Source organism: Chrysochloris asiatica, unplaced genomic scaffold, assembly GCF_000296735.1.
Source record: "Chrysochloris asiatica unplaced genomic scaffold, ChrAsi1.0 scaffold00008, whole genome shotgun sequence".
In the NCBI taxonomy this organism is placed as follows: domain Eukaryota; kingdom Metazoa; phylum Chordata; class Mammalia; order Afrosoricida; family Chrysochloridae; genus Chrysochloris; species Chrysochloris asiatica.
Genome location: NW_006408526.1, coordinates 17,155,112 through 17,171,465, shown reverse-complemented (window position 1 = coordinate 17,171,465; position 16,354 = coordinate 17,155,112). Strand labels below are relative to the sequence as shown.

Here is a 16,354-nt window from a genome sequence, read left to right as displayed (position 1 = left end):
GATTGAGTCCTGGGTAGTGTTGTCTTTTATGGTAATCTCTGGCTGTTGTTGATTCTCAGTGTAAAAAACACCCTTTAACATTTTTTTGGTAACGTTAGTCTGGTCATTACAAATTCCTTTCATTTCTGTTTATCAAGAAATGTCCAAATTTCACCATTGTAACTGAGGGACAGCTTTGCTGGATACGTTTCTTGGTTAGCAAAGGTTTTACTTTCAGAGCTTTGTTTATGTCATCTCCATTGCCTTCTTGTCTGCATGGTTTCTGCTGAGAAATCAGAGCTTAGTCTTATTGGTTCCCCTTTATAGGTAACTTTTTGGTTCTCCCGGGACGCTCTCAGGATTCTTTCATCATCTTTGATTTTGTAAAGTTTATACTATGTCTTGGTGATTTTTTTAGGATCTAATCTGCTTGGGGTTCGTTTAGCTTCATGTATGCTTATCTTCTTGTTAAGGAACTATCTGTAAGTTGTTCTTCTTCATGGTGTCCCACAAAAACTCTTAGGCTTTCTTTGGATATTTTCATTCTTTTTTCTTATTGTTCTTCTAGTAACTAGTATTGAGATATTTATCTTCAAGCTCACAAATAAGGGCTTCCATTGCTTCACACCTACTCCTTTGTCCTTTCAATGCACTATCCATTTCTGACATCAGCATTAAGCTTCTGGATTTCTAACAGCAAGTTTTATATTATTTCAAAATTAGCATTTATTTTGTCTGTTTGTTCTTGTAGTGTTTTCCGGAATTCTTCTCAAGTTTTTATTGTGCCCTCCTTGCTTTCTTTGATCCATGGATCCTCTGAAGGTACCTAATTAATATGCTTTTGAATTTTCAGTTAGTTCCATTACCTTTTCTTTTTCAGAAACATTTTCTGGCTCTGCATCTTGGTCATTTGAGTCATTCTCTCTTATTGCTTCATGTGAGCTAAAATTGTCTGCTGTCTCTGGGATATTGTCAGGTTGTCATATTCATAAGAACAAACAGTGCAGTTGTTGGATCTGGAGGGACGAAATCTCTGGTTGGCCCCTGCATTTCAACGAACTCATGAGATGGTTGTGGAAGGGATGTGACCACAGAGTTCCTGACCCTAGATGGAGTTCCTATTGGCTTTAGTGTTACCTGTGTTCCTATGTTCAGGGCACTCAATCTAAAAGTAGTTCAGATGGGCCCTTGATGGAGCAGGTTTTAGAATCTGTCAGGACAACAGGGAAGCTGAGGGAAGGGTGACTGGTTAAATGCTGGTCTGGTGGTTCTGTGAGTTTTGTAGGTCTGGAGCCAAGCCCACCTGAATCCAGTCACCAAAATGGCACACCAAAGCAGCATAGCCATCTCCCAAACACATGGCTCCAAATGCCAGAGAGCTAGGGGTGGATGAGATGGAAGTTGGCCACAACTCTAGTCTCTAGGGGAGCATGGGGAAAAAGACATTGCACCTTCTCCACTGCTTTCACAAGTCTACTCTGCCAGGCCTCCCTTTGCTGCCAAAGCTGCTCACAAGATGGTAGCGCTGCATCAGGCCAGCCCTTCACCAGTCAGTCTTCCTCTCTCATCATCCCTGCTTATCCTCTCCTCCTAGAAGCATGCCATTCACCTTTCTTCTGAAGTTCAGGGTGCCAGAATTTTCTTGTGCCTTTTTTATCTGGTGTCTCATATCTTTGTTGTAGAGGGTCCATGTAGTGTGTCAGCATAGTCAGCCATTTGCCACAAGTCAGTACCAGTCATTCTTGATCTTAGACTACCTCTTGAAATAGTGAACATCAACTTTTTGTTCCAGTATAGTCCTTCTTTCCTTCTTCCTAGTCTGTCTTAATCTGGAAGCTCAGATGAAATCTGTCTACTAGGGGTTACCCTGCTGGTTAAAAAAATATCAGTGGCATAGATTTAAGCATTATAGTAACATGCAAGTCACCACAGTCTCACAAATTGACAAACCAGTGGTGGTGTAAAGCATATAAACTAGGTAAAAGGCAGGATTCAGACTTAATCACAATGTTATATTTTTTAATATTCAGGATGTTTCCTGGCTAAGTTAATAATAATTTATAGTAATTATACCTAAATGTTGTTGTTGTCAGTAAGTATTGTTCAGTTGGTTCCGAGACATAGCAACCCTGTATAGGGTTTCTGAGGAGCCGTTGGTGACCTTGAACTGCCAACTTACAGTGCAAACTGACTTTGCAATCCAGTGCATTAACCCATAGTGCCACCCAAGTTTTAATTTTTCAACATCCACCTAAATATTTTTCAAAGTTCACTAAGATAAAAAGTGTATTCTAGAACCAGTCTCTTATTCATTTCTTGTTTCTCAGGGAAGCAATTTCAATCAACAAAGAAACTGTGATTCCTATACATTAACACATTAATCCATTACATTTAGCTAGCACCATCACCCATAATTTTCTTCATTTCATTTAACTCACCATGTGTAAGTGAAGGGATTTTGTAACATCTAGCATGCTAGAATCAAGTAACATTAACAATTTTCTCCGAATATCAGCTGCTTTAAATGACACTGTATTAGTCTGGGCAGTAGTTACACACATACACAAGAACTTGAGCATGTCTAAGAAAAGTAGATCTTGCTTTGACAGATATTCTTCTGCTAAAGGGTTCATGGCACCTAAAAGTAAAAAGTACTCATTAAGAAAAGAGGAGTATAACATCTACACATATCGAAAATAACTCAAACACTCTACCCTTTACAAAAGCATAGATATGGAATTATTTGAAAAGAGAAAATCTGGTGAAAATGATTAATACTAAAATCTTCAAAACTTCATGAAAGGTTATCCAGGATTCTGCTATCAAGAAATAATTCAGAATTTGGAAATATCTACAAGTAGTCAATGTAATAGGTTTATCAGAATTGAAATAGAAAACAGTAGGGTGGGAAATAGAAAGGAAACTAAATTTCTGATCATAAAAAATGTCTAAGTACATTATGTTGACTGAAATATTATGAAACTATTTTAAAAGGTATGATTATCAATATAAGTAGCTCCATGAAAAAAATGCTTATAATTAGTGCTAAAGAAAATAAAGAAGCTATAAAATGGTACATGAATGTTGATGTTGATTACAAATTTGAAAGGGTCTATGAATAAGAGGAAAAGGCTAGAAATAATGGCAACATGGGTATTCTTTCCTTCTCCTGTTCTCATTTTACAAATCTGATAATATTTGTTTAATAGTTATCTTATATTCCTCCATGAAGAAAAGCATTAAATTCAATTAAAAACCAGAGAACTCTAAATTATAGAGCAAGAGAAAATCCTAATAGACTGTTCTACTAAAGAATGAACTAATTATATAATTGCTATTAATAAGGCCTCTTTTAATGGCAAATTGATACAAAGAGGTAAAATAAATCCCAAGTAGTAAATATGTGTATATATTTACCAGTAGTACTCTGGCTCTCTCCAGATTCATTTGCATCAATGACACTATAAGCAGGGTGATCATCAAATAGATTCTGGGGTGACTGATTCTCCACTTCCATTAGATTTTCATCAGTGTCATCTTCCACTGACTCTACTTCTCCATAATCAAATGGTTTTTTGATAAAGAATGCCTTCAAAAAAGAGAAACAAACAAGTTCTTTTTAAGTAAGCTTCATTGTAGTTAAAATTTTCTGAATCAAATAATTCAAAATTCAAGTATAAGTATGACTACTGCAGTATGGTATCGAGTGAATGCCAAACACAGGGAACTAATATATACATTGCAATGTGTCTCTAATGGAATAATATGCAAGCTTTAAAAATATTTTTTTATATATTAATAAGTTGTGTAATACCCAAAATTGATGAGGGGTAGAAAGAAGTATAAATTGGTATGACTATTTCGGAGGACAACAGCCATCAAAATGTAACATTCACATTCCTTTTGAATAAGTAATTCTGTTGCTAGAAATTTATCCTATATCCTTCATATGTTCAAATGGAAGTAGTCAAAATAAAAGTATTTTATAAAAATAAGAACTTGTACTGAATAACTCTTTATAGTAAAACTAGAGGCTGAATTAAATAGAAAACTAATCTAATCTTCTACTTCATTATGTTTTACTGAAAAAAATACATCAGGTACTATTAGGCATCATTATAAAGAAACAATAAAGTGTATTTCCCATCTAAAACCAAACTACTTTATTTAATTGCCATACTTTGAGATGCCGCACAATTTAAGATAAAAGGTGAATTCAAAAAAATTCGTGGAAAAATTCTGTTATCTTTCAATTCCATTTCTCCACGAACTTTTTGAAGTCCACTCGTATTCAGTGTGAAAAGATATACAACTTAGAACCAATGAATATGGTAATAAAACAGGAAGCATACTTACTAAACTTTTACAAATATCTGCGATGTCATTCATTAGCTTTGATGTCAGCAATCTCAGAAAAAAGCCAGATGCAATCTTATTTGGACTGTGCTATAGTTAAAACAAATTAAATGAAAACACAAAGAAATAAATAAAAGCAGAGGAAAAACTATCCTTAGACAGGTATTTTCTCTATTTTGAATGAAATACAGATTTCTCTCCTACATAGGAAGTTAGCTGTTACAAGAAATATGATTAAAGAGTTTCATATGTAAAGGCCAAGATTATTAGTTGTAAGAAAAAGATTCTTTTCTTATGCTTAAACAGCATTAAATAAAACATCAGATAATGACCCTACACATATCTAACTAGTAATTAAAGATTCTTTTACTCTACTTACACCAAAAGGCAGAAAACACTTTACAAAACCAAAAATATATGCTGAGAACATTGATATATGCCTTAACATTAACTTATCAAAAATATGTCTAATTATTATCAATATTCTAACTCTTAATTATGTTCCAAATGATCAAAGATTACAATTCTTATAATCAACATAATGTGAGAGTATCTGGGCACTCCGGTAATAACGTGTGTGCTGGAGTCATTTATCTTGGTGCTGCTCACTAGCCTTGGTATACACGTCACGTAAGCATTAGTCAACAAATTTTTTTAAAACTTTTATTGTAAATAAATGAAAATAAGCTGTCAGTCATCTAGAAAATTGTATATGAAAGATGCAAAAATTTCAGAGACCATATGCAGTGATTTAATTAGCTTCATGTGAAACTCAGATTACCTATTGTTTTATTCTTCTCGATACTGTCTTTATGTACTATTCAATTTAAGTTTAATTCAGCATAGAAATTACTGAATGAGCCAAACATAATAACAACAATACCACCAACCAGTAATCACACCCCTGGAGAGGGCATACTATCAAGTAAAAATAGTATCTTACCTTGGTACAGTTGCATAAAGAACTTGTACACAGAAGCATCATATTTCTCAATGAACCAATTCTAGATTCCTCATTTATCTTATTTTTAAACAGAGTGATACTTTCTCCTGCACATTGCATTAAGGACTATTGAGAATAGAAGAAGGAAAATTCAAGTTCAGGTTAATATCAGGTTTTACTAATAGCTTTTCAAAATTTCACTTAGCAGACAAAATTAAGCCATTTTAGGAGTTGTTGTTGTAAAGTACTGTCAAGTGGGTTCTGACTCATAGTGACCCTGTATAGGGTTTCCAAGGAACAGCTGGTGAGTTTGAACTGCCAACCCTGCAGTTTAAACCAACCTTGCGGTCCAGTGTTTATCTTACAGGATACATGATATAATTTAAAATTACAAATAATATAGAAAATGGCAAATTTTGAGCTGTGCTTCCCCACCAATCACAACTATGACCAATTAGTATCCAGAGACCAAAAACGAAAGTTCATGTTATAGCCTACTTGATCAATACGCAGTTTAGGACAACCAATCAAATGCATACACATGACAAAAACCACCATTATTGTTCACAAAATGAAATCTGACTGTGAGATGATTTCAATTACTATATTGATGTTTTGTGCTGTCAAGTCAGTTCTGACTCACAGCTATACCTATATAAGACTTTCCGAAAGCTGCTGGTGGGTTTGAACTGCAGAAATGTGACTACCAGTCCAGTGCTTATCCTATAGGGCCATACCAAGACTCTGACTTAATATAATTTCAGGTCATCAGGAAGGACATAGCTATCATTTCTTCTCAGACTAGCTGAATGAAAGAGAAAAGGGTAACCTATACAAAATTTTGCTTCTGAAACAAATATACCAATTATCCCAAGACCAAATTCCATTCAAGTATCCAAAATTTCACTAGCATAAATTCTCTTACCTTGGCTTTCTGAAATAATTCTGATTTATAAGCTTCTTCTTCAGCCATTATACCCACGTAGCAATAGCAGCCAAGAACACCGACCAAAAGACTTGCACTTCTGACAAGCACTTCTGAATTTGTAGTCTTAATGTACATAAGGGGAAAAACAAAACATATTTCATAAAGATTGGGATATTCTATAATTATCTTTTGAGAAAACATATTTTATGAGCATGTTAAGAAACAAATGTTTAGTTAATAGAGTTAGCAATGGCATTATTTCTGAATATCTCTAAAAACTCCAATTATCTAAAAGATCATTGCAGAATTATAACCAGGCCTCAAAGGAAAAATAGCAAGAATGTCTGCTATTGCCAAGTAAACTATCTCCTCTTAAGGTGGCATAGTTACCAGTGAATACTTGGGATAGGGAGGCAAGGGGGGAAAAAACTGACAGGCAAAGAAATGTCTCTAAGCCTTAGAACTCTTTAAAGTATTCAAGAACAAAGATATCAGTTTGAGAACTAAATTGTGCCTGATCTAAACGAGAGTACTTTCAATGGCTTCATTTGCATGTGAAAGTTGTACTATGAATAAGGAAGACCTTAGAAGAATTGATGCACTTGAGTTATGACATTAGAGAAGAATACTGAAAAATCAGCAATTGAAAACCCATTGACTGCCAGAAGAACAGCCAAATCTATCTTGAAAAAAGGACAGCCAGAATGTTCCTTAGAAGTCAGGATAAGGAGCCTTCATCTCTCATACTTTGGACATGTTATCCGGAGGGACCAGTCCCTGGATAAAAGGACATCATTCCTGGCAAGTGGAGGATCAATGAAAAAGAGAAAGATTCCCATAGAAGTAGATTGGCACAGTGGCAGCAGCAGTGAGTTCAAGCTTAACAACAATTGTGAAGATAGCACAGAATTGGCAGGGTTTGTTCTGTTGTGCACAGGGTCGCTATAGTTGTAGTCGACTCAAGGGCACCTAAAAAAGAAACTTAACAAGTCTTAGAACAGAGTAGAACCCATTATCACTGAGTCAATTCCAATTAAGAGTGACCAACTATAAAACCACATTAAAATCATACCTTCAACTTCTAAAGTATAACCTTACCTTAGACAGTTTTTAAATTCCATACGCTAACCACCCAATGCATTTTTGCTAGTAGATAATGTTCATCCAGCTTTATAAATACACTAGGAATTTACAATGGCTTTACAAATGGACTATATTTTTAGGTTTAACTTTGGTAGCATAGTGGTTACGAATCAGGCTGTGAACCGCAAGGTCAGCAGTTTGAAACTACCAGCTGTTCCATGGGAGAAAGATGAGGCTTTCTGCTCCCGTAAAGGTTTACAGCCTCGGAAACCCTGTACAGGGTCACTATGAGTCAGAACCAACTCCATGGCACATAACAACAACATACTGTCGCTGTGGGTTAATGCATCAGACTGTAAAGCCGTTTGAACTGCAAGGTTGGTGATTTAAGCTCACCAGCTGCTCCTTGGAAACCCTATACAGAGTCGCTATGGGTCGGAATCAACTCGATGGCACCTTATGACAATTACTGTAGGGAATGAAATTTTGTAGAAAATAATAGATTTTTTTATTGTGATCCAGAATAACGTCAGTAACTGAGGATAAAACATCAGAAGCAGGTAGATTTTTTTTCCCTTTCTGATTTTTCTAGGTCATTATCCCTGACTACTGAATTATCTTTTTAACATTCCAAAATGCAAAGGCATTTCTAACCTTTTGAAGTTACAAAGTCATCTTTTTTTTTTAATGTTTTATTGTGAATTATGTGATAGTTTACATGGGAGAACATTAGCTTTATATTCTTCCTATTGTATATCATTTCACTGCCGTGGTTACAATTCTCTCCACGCATCATCAACCAACCAAAGGGTATACACGACAAGCCTACCCCCGCCCCACCCCCTCATCGTCAGCACACAGCCCCTCTCCCTCTCTGGGGCTAAAGTCTCCAGCCGCTCCATCTCTCCACGTCACTGTCTCTGCCTCCATCTCTGACATCACTGCTTCTCTAGATAGGATTCCACTCTCCACTCTTCTCCCTTGATGGTCCCAGGACCTCTGCTCCTAGACTGCAAAGTCAATCACTCCCCTCTATTTGCTACAAAACGTCTACCTTTACATTTACAACACTCACAATCAGTCCTCATAACTATTTGAAAATCAACAAATGGCTTTTCATTTACTATGCAATATGAGTCCCTGAGCATTGTAAACCGTTAACATGCTCTGCTACTAACTGAACATCAGGCTGCTTGTGTCTGCCCAGAAGTGCCTAGAAAGAAAGGCCTTATGTTCTACTTCTGAAAAATAAGCAACTGAAAACCCAACAGAGAGGTTCTTGGGTAAGATCACAGTGTAGCAGATGCAGTGTGCAGACCCTCTATAATACAGACATAGGAGACCAAGTGAAACAGCTACAGATGGTTATCCTCAAACCCTGAGCTTCGGAGAATAGGGCAGAGAGATGGCTGAATGTCAAATGGAACAGGAATAGCAAGAAAAAAGAAAACCGGGCAGAATATAGACTGGCCAGGAGTTGTGCGGCCATCTTCAGCTTTTTCAAGTGGCTACTGGTACAGTGGTGGTTATGTGCCGTGGAGTCAGGTCCGACTCATGGTGACCTTGCACAGAGTTTGTGAGGCTATAAATCTTTAGGGGAGCAGAAAGCCTCAGCTTTCTCCAGTGGAACAGCTGGTAGTTTCCTGGTGTGGCGCTGTGGGCTAATGCGTCAGACTGTAAAGTCGTTTGAACTGCAAGGTTGGTGATTCAAGCTCACCAGCTGCTCTTTGGAAACCCTCTACAGGGTCGCTATGGTTGGAATCGACTCGAGAGCATTTAACAACAACAAGTGGTACAGTGGCATGTGGACACAGGATGAGACTGGAGGCTGGCAGCAAGGGAGGTGCAGTTCTCCCTTGTTCCTGTGCCCTTCAGGTAGATGGGGCCGTGGCCAGTTCCAGCCTTTGCCAACCCAGCAGTCAGTGGCAACCCCCACCTGTGCACCCTCTGCTGTGCCTAGGTTCAGGTCACAGGAATACCACCCTGCTTCTGGAAGTATTGAAGCTGCCCTGAATTATGCTACACAAACAGCGAACAGAGAACTATGTGCACGCTTCAAGTCTCTATCACCTCCACCAGTAGAAAGGTGGATAAGTGCCTGACAACACACCAATATACAAGCATCAATTAAATATAAATATGATTATCTTGACTAATTGCAACTAAAAACAAAACAAATGAAAAACTGAAAACCAAGTAAAATCAGCAATTGAAAGATTAATACTAAAATTGTAAAGGTAGAAGTTTTGTAACAAAAATGGAGGAGTAGTTAATCTTACAGTCCAGAAACAAAGGACCCTAGGGCCATCAAGGGAGAAGAACACAAGCGGAATGCAGGACCTTATCCACAGAGAAGCAGCGGCACAAGAGATGGAGGCAAAGATGGGAACATGGAGAGTGGGAGCAGCTAAGGACTCTAGATTCATGCAAAGAGAGGGACTAAGAGCTAGCAGCCAGAAGGCAGGCTTTCAGAATGTGCTCTTTGGTAGTGTAAATTATTATATATGCCTGAGTGTTTAAAAAAAAAAAAAAAAAATGAGGTAAAGTAAATAGAAATACTGTTAACTGATGGTACATGGAGGGGATTATAATAGTAATGAAACAAGGTGTACAATTTGTTGAATGTAAAATTTATAATCTGCCCTATAAACTTTCACTCAACTCATGATAAAAACATATATATATATATATGATGCCACAATGTCTCCAATAAAATAGATGATTTTAGTTTGCACAAAGAAATAAGATAAACTGCCTCAAACAAGGGGCCAAAATACAGGCTCAGAAAATATAACATCAGAAATGGTATTGGAACGACTTGATAAGGAATTTTAAGAATGATATTTAGGTACTTTCAACAGATTGAGAGAATGGACAAGAAAACTAAATGAAATCAAGAAAAACACAGACAAAACTTTACATGAATTCAAGAAACAAACTGACAAAACAAATGAAAAACTGAAAACCAAGTAAAATCAGCAATTAGAAAGATCATACTAAAACTTCAAAAATAGAAAATATATTGGAAGGACAAAGAAGAAGAACTGAATCAATGGAAGGCCAACTTAATGAACTTGAAGACAAATCTCTCAATGTGCATTTACTAGGGTCCTAGTGTGGCACTGTGGGATTAGCACTCTACCATAAGGTTGGTATGAACTGCAAGGTTGGCAATTCAAACTTACTAGCTGTTCCCCGGAAACCCTATACAATGTCAATGTAAGTTAGAACTAACTCTACAGCACTTAACAACAAGCACACTCAGAAAAAAATAATTTAAAAATCCAAAGAAAGACTTAGATTTATGTGTGAAACTGGACACAGTCCAGAAGGAGAATGCACTGGACTGCAAAGTCGGAGGTTCAAATTCATCAGCTGCTTCTTGGAAACCCTGATTGCTATGAGTTGGCACTGACTCAATAGCAGTTAACAACAATAGGAATGACTTACATGTGATAGGAACTCCAGAACAGAAAAAGACCAAAAAAAAAAAATCATAGAGCAAATTATCTAAGAATTGTTGGGAAAAAAAATCCCTAACATCATGAAAGATAAGAAGATAGCCATTCAAGAAGTTTAACCAACTCCAAACAGGACAGATCTCAAAAGAAAAACACAAAGACATATTATGATCAAACTTTTCAAAACCAAAGACAAGGAAAGAATCGTTTTATCAACTCAGAAAAAATGAAGTTACCTACAAAGAAAAACCATGCAGGCAAGATGACACTAGGAGGATATATATAAATTTCTGAAAGAAAAAAATTGCTAACCAAGAATGATATATATACCCAGTAAAATTATCTACCAAATATGACAGTGAAATTAAGACATTCTCAGATAAACAAATGAAAAGAATTTGTAAAAACCAGACTAACTTTTTTATAAAAATACTAAAGGGAGTTCTTTGGACAGAGAACCAACAACAGCACACAACTACCTGAGACTAACAGACATGACAGGATCACCTAGAATTCAACCCAGATATAAAAGTATTCAAAGTAAAACAAACCCATAAGACTTAAAATAGGGAACCAGAGATACCAGTTGCAACAACAATGAAACATAAAGTAAAAAGAAGTAATAATATAAAGAATCTCCAGATGAAGAGAAGTCAAGTAGATTTCAAGAAAAAAACTAAACAAAATTAAACCTAACTGTAGCCCTAAACTACATTAAACCTTACTCCTAGTTTTAGTCCAAGCCCTACCCTTAATATAACCCTACTTCTAACCATACTTCTAACCATACTTCTAACACTAAACGAAGTTCTAGGCCTAGCCTAGACTTAGCCATGGTGGTGGTGGTGGTGGTGGTGGTGTGCCGTGGAGTTGGTTCCAACTCACAGCGACACTGCCTTAGGGTTTCCGAGGCTGCAAATCTTTACGAGAGCAGAAAGCCTCATCGTTTTCCTGCAGAGCAGCTGATAGTTTCGAACTGCTGACCTTGAGGTTAGCAACTCGACTTGTAACCACTATGCTACCAGAGCTCCCATAGTCCTCACTGTAACTTCTTGCTCCTACTTGCCCTCCAAAATTTAAAGAAAAGAACAAACAAAACCCAACAGAGCAGAGTTCTTTCTACCCAGACACACACGGAGTCACCATATGGAAATCAACTGGACGGCAACCGATTGCCATGTACCAAGGCATCACAGATTAACAGGATTAAGCAAAATATAATGCCCTTTAAGAAGCTTAATTTTATAATGTAATAGAAATAAACATAAATATCCATGGTACAAAGAAATTACTAAGAGCCATTAAAAAAAAAATTCAAGTATCAAGTATTATGAAAGTTAACCTACGACAAATTATGACTGAGATAATCTAAAGAAGGCAATAGCAAGGATTTTGACAGGTGGATGGATGGTATGAACACAGAAAACAGGTAGAACGATAGTCATGTCAGTAGGAATGGGAGTTAATTTTGGCAAAAGAGAATTTTTATTTTAATGAGGGCAAATTACTGGATGACCTACACCAATCCTTTCCTCTTAAAAGTGCCACTAAAATCTATTACACCATGTTCTTTTCATCATAAAATCTCTACACTCAAAAATTGTTTAGCATCCCCCACAAACATACTCAAGAAGATTTCTTAAGTACAAAGAATTCTAAGTCTTCTATGTCTAACAGAATTCTTGGCACAAAGGAACAGATCCTTGGTTTTAAATTTTATACAGATCTTCACTTTAAAACTTTCATTCTAAAGGTATCCCTATTAGTAAACATGTATTTTCATTTTGCTTTTAAAACCAACCCTCTCACCATCCATGGTGCCTTTCCTACTCATTTCCCCCTTTTTTCCTTCCTAATAATCTGTCTAAAATTGAATCAAAGAGTAGCATTACTTCTTTTTTAAAAATCTCACCTCAGATGAGTAATTATTTAGAAGCTGTTCTGATAATGCCAGTAGATAGCGATCCAATGATTCCTTGAGATTTTGGTGGACCGAAAATCCAACATTGGATTGGTATTTTTCTACAGCACTTTCTTTCACATTGTTTAAAAAATCCATCTTATCAAAAGTTGTCTGAAGAAATAGTTCCTCTATTTCTGAGAATGAAGACTCTTCTTTACCTTTTTGATGTTGCTCACTTGAAAAAAGTAAGATCTTAATTTGTAATTAATCTATCCAATACATAACCAGAGATACATTAGGAATGAAAACATAACAACTGTATTATTCAAAGACTATTCAACAACTCATGGATTATTCTTTTCAATGTGTCTCCTCTGTGAATACCCAGTTGCCTCAAATTTCATTACTCTGTACTAAGTTTTACAAAGAAATAGCTATAATTTCAAAGGCAAATTCAGAAAGTATTAAAAATTAAACATTAATACAAGAATACTGAAACTAACAGCATTTGAAAATATTCCTTTTTCCAGCTTTAACTTCTCCAAAATGTAGGATCTTTTGAAATTTTTGTCATCTTATAAGAGATTTAAAGGAGCTGTGGCAGCAAATGGTTATTAATTGGTTATATACTGAATTGTTCAGCAGTTCGAAACTACCAGCTGCTCCGTGGGAGAAAGATGAGGCGTTCTGCTCCCGTAAAGATTTATAACCTTGGAAACCCTGTACAGGGTCGCTATGAGTCGGAACTGACTCCACGGCACATAACAACAACAAACATTAGCACCTAAGGAACTCTGCTAGTGTAGTGGTTACGAACTGGGTTGCTAACCTCAGGGTCAGCAGTTAGAAACTACCAGCTGTTCCACGGGAAAGATTTATAGCCTCGGAAACCCTATACAGGGTCGCTGTGAGTTGGACCCGACTCCACGGCACAAGCCACCACCATAAGAAATTTAAGATCCCTGGTGGCACTGCAGGATAGGCATTGGACTGCTGACTAAACTGTCAGCAGTTCAAAACCACTAGCCATTCTGCAAGGAACAGAGGAGGCTGTCTTTTCCTGTAAAGATTTACGGTCTCCAAGAATCGGAACCAATTCAATGGCAGTGGGTTGAGTTTGGTTTGGGTATATGAAAGATTACAAATCTGTACCAATGAGTCATTGGTAGAATACAGGGAGAATACATAAATAAGTCTTTTAAGTCAACTAACATAAGGTTTGTATATTTATTTTTGTTTTCTCTACTCTCAATAATCTTCAATTTTTAAGGCTAAAAAATAGTAAAATTTTACTTGTCATATAAAAGTGATTAGTCATACCTTAAACTCACTTCATATAATTTTGGGAAGTGAGTTTAACTTCCCATAAAATACACTCATTTCTTCCATTTGGCAAAAATTACAAATTATTCTATGTAGTATTAATAAACTATAATCCAGATGTAACATTATGGAAAACAGATAACAACGAGTAAATTAAAAGAATTTTTTCTGTGATTAACAGCTGTGATTTAAAAATTAGTCAATTCAGTATATAATAAATAGTAGGCTATAGTTACGATTCTGCTAAAATTATCACCTTTCAAAATAAAGCCATAGCTTCAAAATAATAAAGAACTTTATTATATAACATACCATTCTAGCACACTTTGGAAAAAGTTCATTGCAGCTTTACAGTTTTTCATAGTTAGACTCACAAGAATTTTCTCCAGTGAAAGATGAGGAAGCTTACTATAAAGGAAAAGAAAAAGTTTCACTTAAAACACCAAAAGTCATTTAAAGAATTCTTTAAACTTAAATGTGCTTGTTTGGCTACACACAAGTGAACCTCTAAAATCTGGATACTAAATTTAAATTCCTTTCATTTGTATTCAATTTTCAACATTTAAAAGAGAGCTTAAGGAACATTCACTGTTATTAACTATTTCCCACACTGTCTGGAAAACAGAATCAGGACCAGTCTGTTTTTACAAGATCACTTCTGGAAAAAAAGACAGTGATATTAAAGTAAAAGCACTATAATCCAGGTCTAATCATAATGTTCAAATTATGATCTGGAAACATCCATTCAATGGAAAGGTTAAATAAGCAAGGTAGATATTCCTATTCTGATTAGGGATTCAGGATCCATCTGAGTCAGATAATGTTTCAGATGAACCTATTTAAAGAAAATCACAAAGGAACATATATTGCTTAAAAAGTTATATATTCTTCATGCACTTGTCCCTCTTCTATCTGGACAGAATAAAAAAAAAGGATCTAACAGTGATCTAGACACGAAGTCACAGAACACTGTGAAAATGAAGAGAATGTTTAGTATTTACGGCTAGCACTGGAAAAGCAGCCTTAGTGAAACAACAATGAAACACTCAGAAGTTAACAAAAAAGTTGGTAGTTTGAACCCATCCAGTCATTCCATAGAAATAAAACCTAATGAGCTTTGTTGTTGTTTGCTGTTGTGTGCCATTGAGTCGGTTCTGACTCATAGCAACTGTGTATAGGGTTTCTGAGCCACTGACACTGCAGTTAGCAGTCCAATGCTTATCCTATAATAGACTCCTGAATGTAGATAACAGCCATGAAAACCCTGGGGGCAGTTCCAATCTGTGACATGGAGTTACTCTGAGCTACAAATTGACTCAAGGGTACCTAACAACAAGCAATGGCAAATCCTTGACTATCACTGTGCAAAAAAGTTGAGGGACCCTCACAAAGTAAATCAAAACAACAAGTTAAAGAACTGAACATACCTGTGAAGAATTGGAGACAGCTCTGTATTGTCTTCTAAGTCATTCTCTAACTGATAGAATAAGAGCCATTTCATTATCAATTCTCTTAATGAAAAACTTCTATTCACTTCACAAATATTTTGCTCTACTCCTGTTTCTGTTGTTTCTGGAATTACACATAAGGTCATTGCCACTGTCAAACAGCACACTGCAGGACTGCAACAAAACAAATAGCAACAGCTGTTAAAAGAAATCTCTGTGGAGACCAGAAACCTTAGCTAGCTTATTTACCACTCCGCCTCCTAAGCTTAGGATAGAGCCTGACACCTGAAGGCACACAGTAAATTTTTGTATACCTTTGGTTGGATGCTGTAAAAAGTCTAATTACCTTAGAGGAGATTATTGATTATAAACTAATTCTTATCATAATAGTAACCCAAAATAGTAAAAACAAAAAAAGTTTATGAATATTATACAATTAACTGTCCATTATAAAAGAAATTCAACCTCTAATAGTTTAAATTTTATTTTTAGTAATCTCTTCAATTTTAAAAATAAATTCACAAACAAATCTTTACAACGAGGATCATTCCCAGCCCTTGATACACAGAGTTGACAGGGATGGGCAACTTAGACATTGGCTACTCAAAATGGGGGACTACAAAAGCAAAAAGTGACTGACTTACAAGGTTTCAAAAGGGAGCCTAAACCCTTTCCAAGACTAAGACTCAATGGGAATACACGCTCTGATTGGTGACCATGCTGGTCACCGATTAGGGTAAGTGAGGGAAAAACAGCAATGAAGCTGTGAGCTAAGCCCTACCACACTCAACAGACTCCTATAAACCTGTGTGGAGACCTGGTGGGCCAGCATTGTGGCAAGACCTGGGGACTCTTGGACCCAGAGTCAGTGACATAGCCACAGAGGACTAGAGTGGAGAGTGAAGCATCCAGCTGATAAGAAGAGAGGGC

At 36.3% G+C, this 16,354-nt stretch overlaps 1 protein-coding gene across 1 annotated transcript in view; it reads right to left on the bottom strand.

Annotated features, from left to right (window-relative positions):
• Window positions 1-16,354, bottom strand: part of ATM (ataxia telangiectasia mutated) — a 136,138-nt gene that overhangs the window by 97,690 nt on the left and 22,094 nt on the right. The window contains exons 10-17 of the mRNA XM_006833800.1: window positions 15,404-15,598; window positions 14,289-14,384; window positions 12,663-12,888; window positions 6,204-6,329; window positions 5,279-5,404; window positions 4,336-4,425; window positions 3,397-3,568; window positions 2,418-2,617 (exon numbers count right to left, since the gene is read on the bottom strand). Coding sequence (XP_006833863.1) covers window positions 2,418-2,617; window positions 3,397-3,568; window positions 4,336-4,425; window positions 5,279-5,404; window positions 6,204-6,329; window positions 12,663-12,888; window positions 14,289-14,384; window positions 15,404-15,598 — 1,231 coding nt within the window. The remainder of the gene's footprint in view (window positions 1-2,417; window positions 2,618-3,396; window positions 3,569-4,335; window positions 4,426-5,278; window positions 5,405-6,203; window positions 6,330-12,662; window positions 12,889-14,288; window positions 14,385-15,403; window positions 15,599-16,354) is intronic.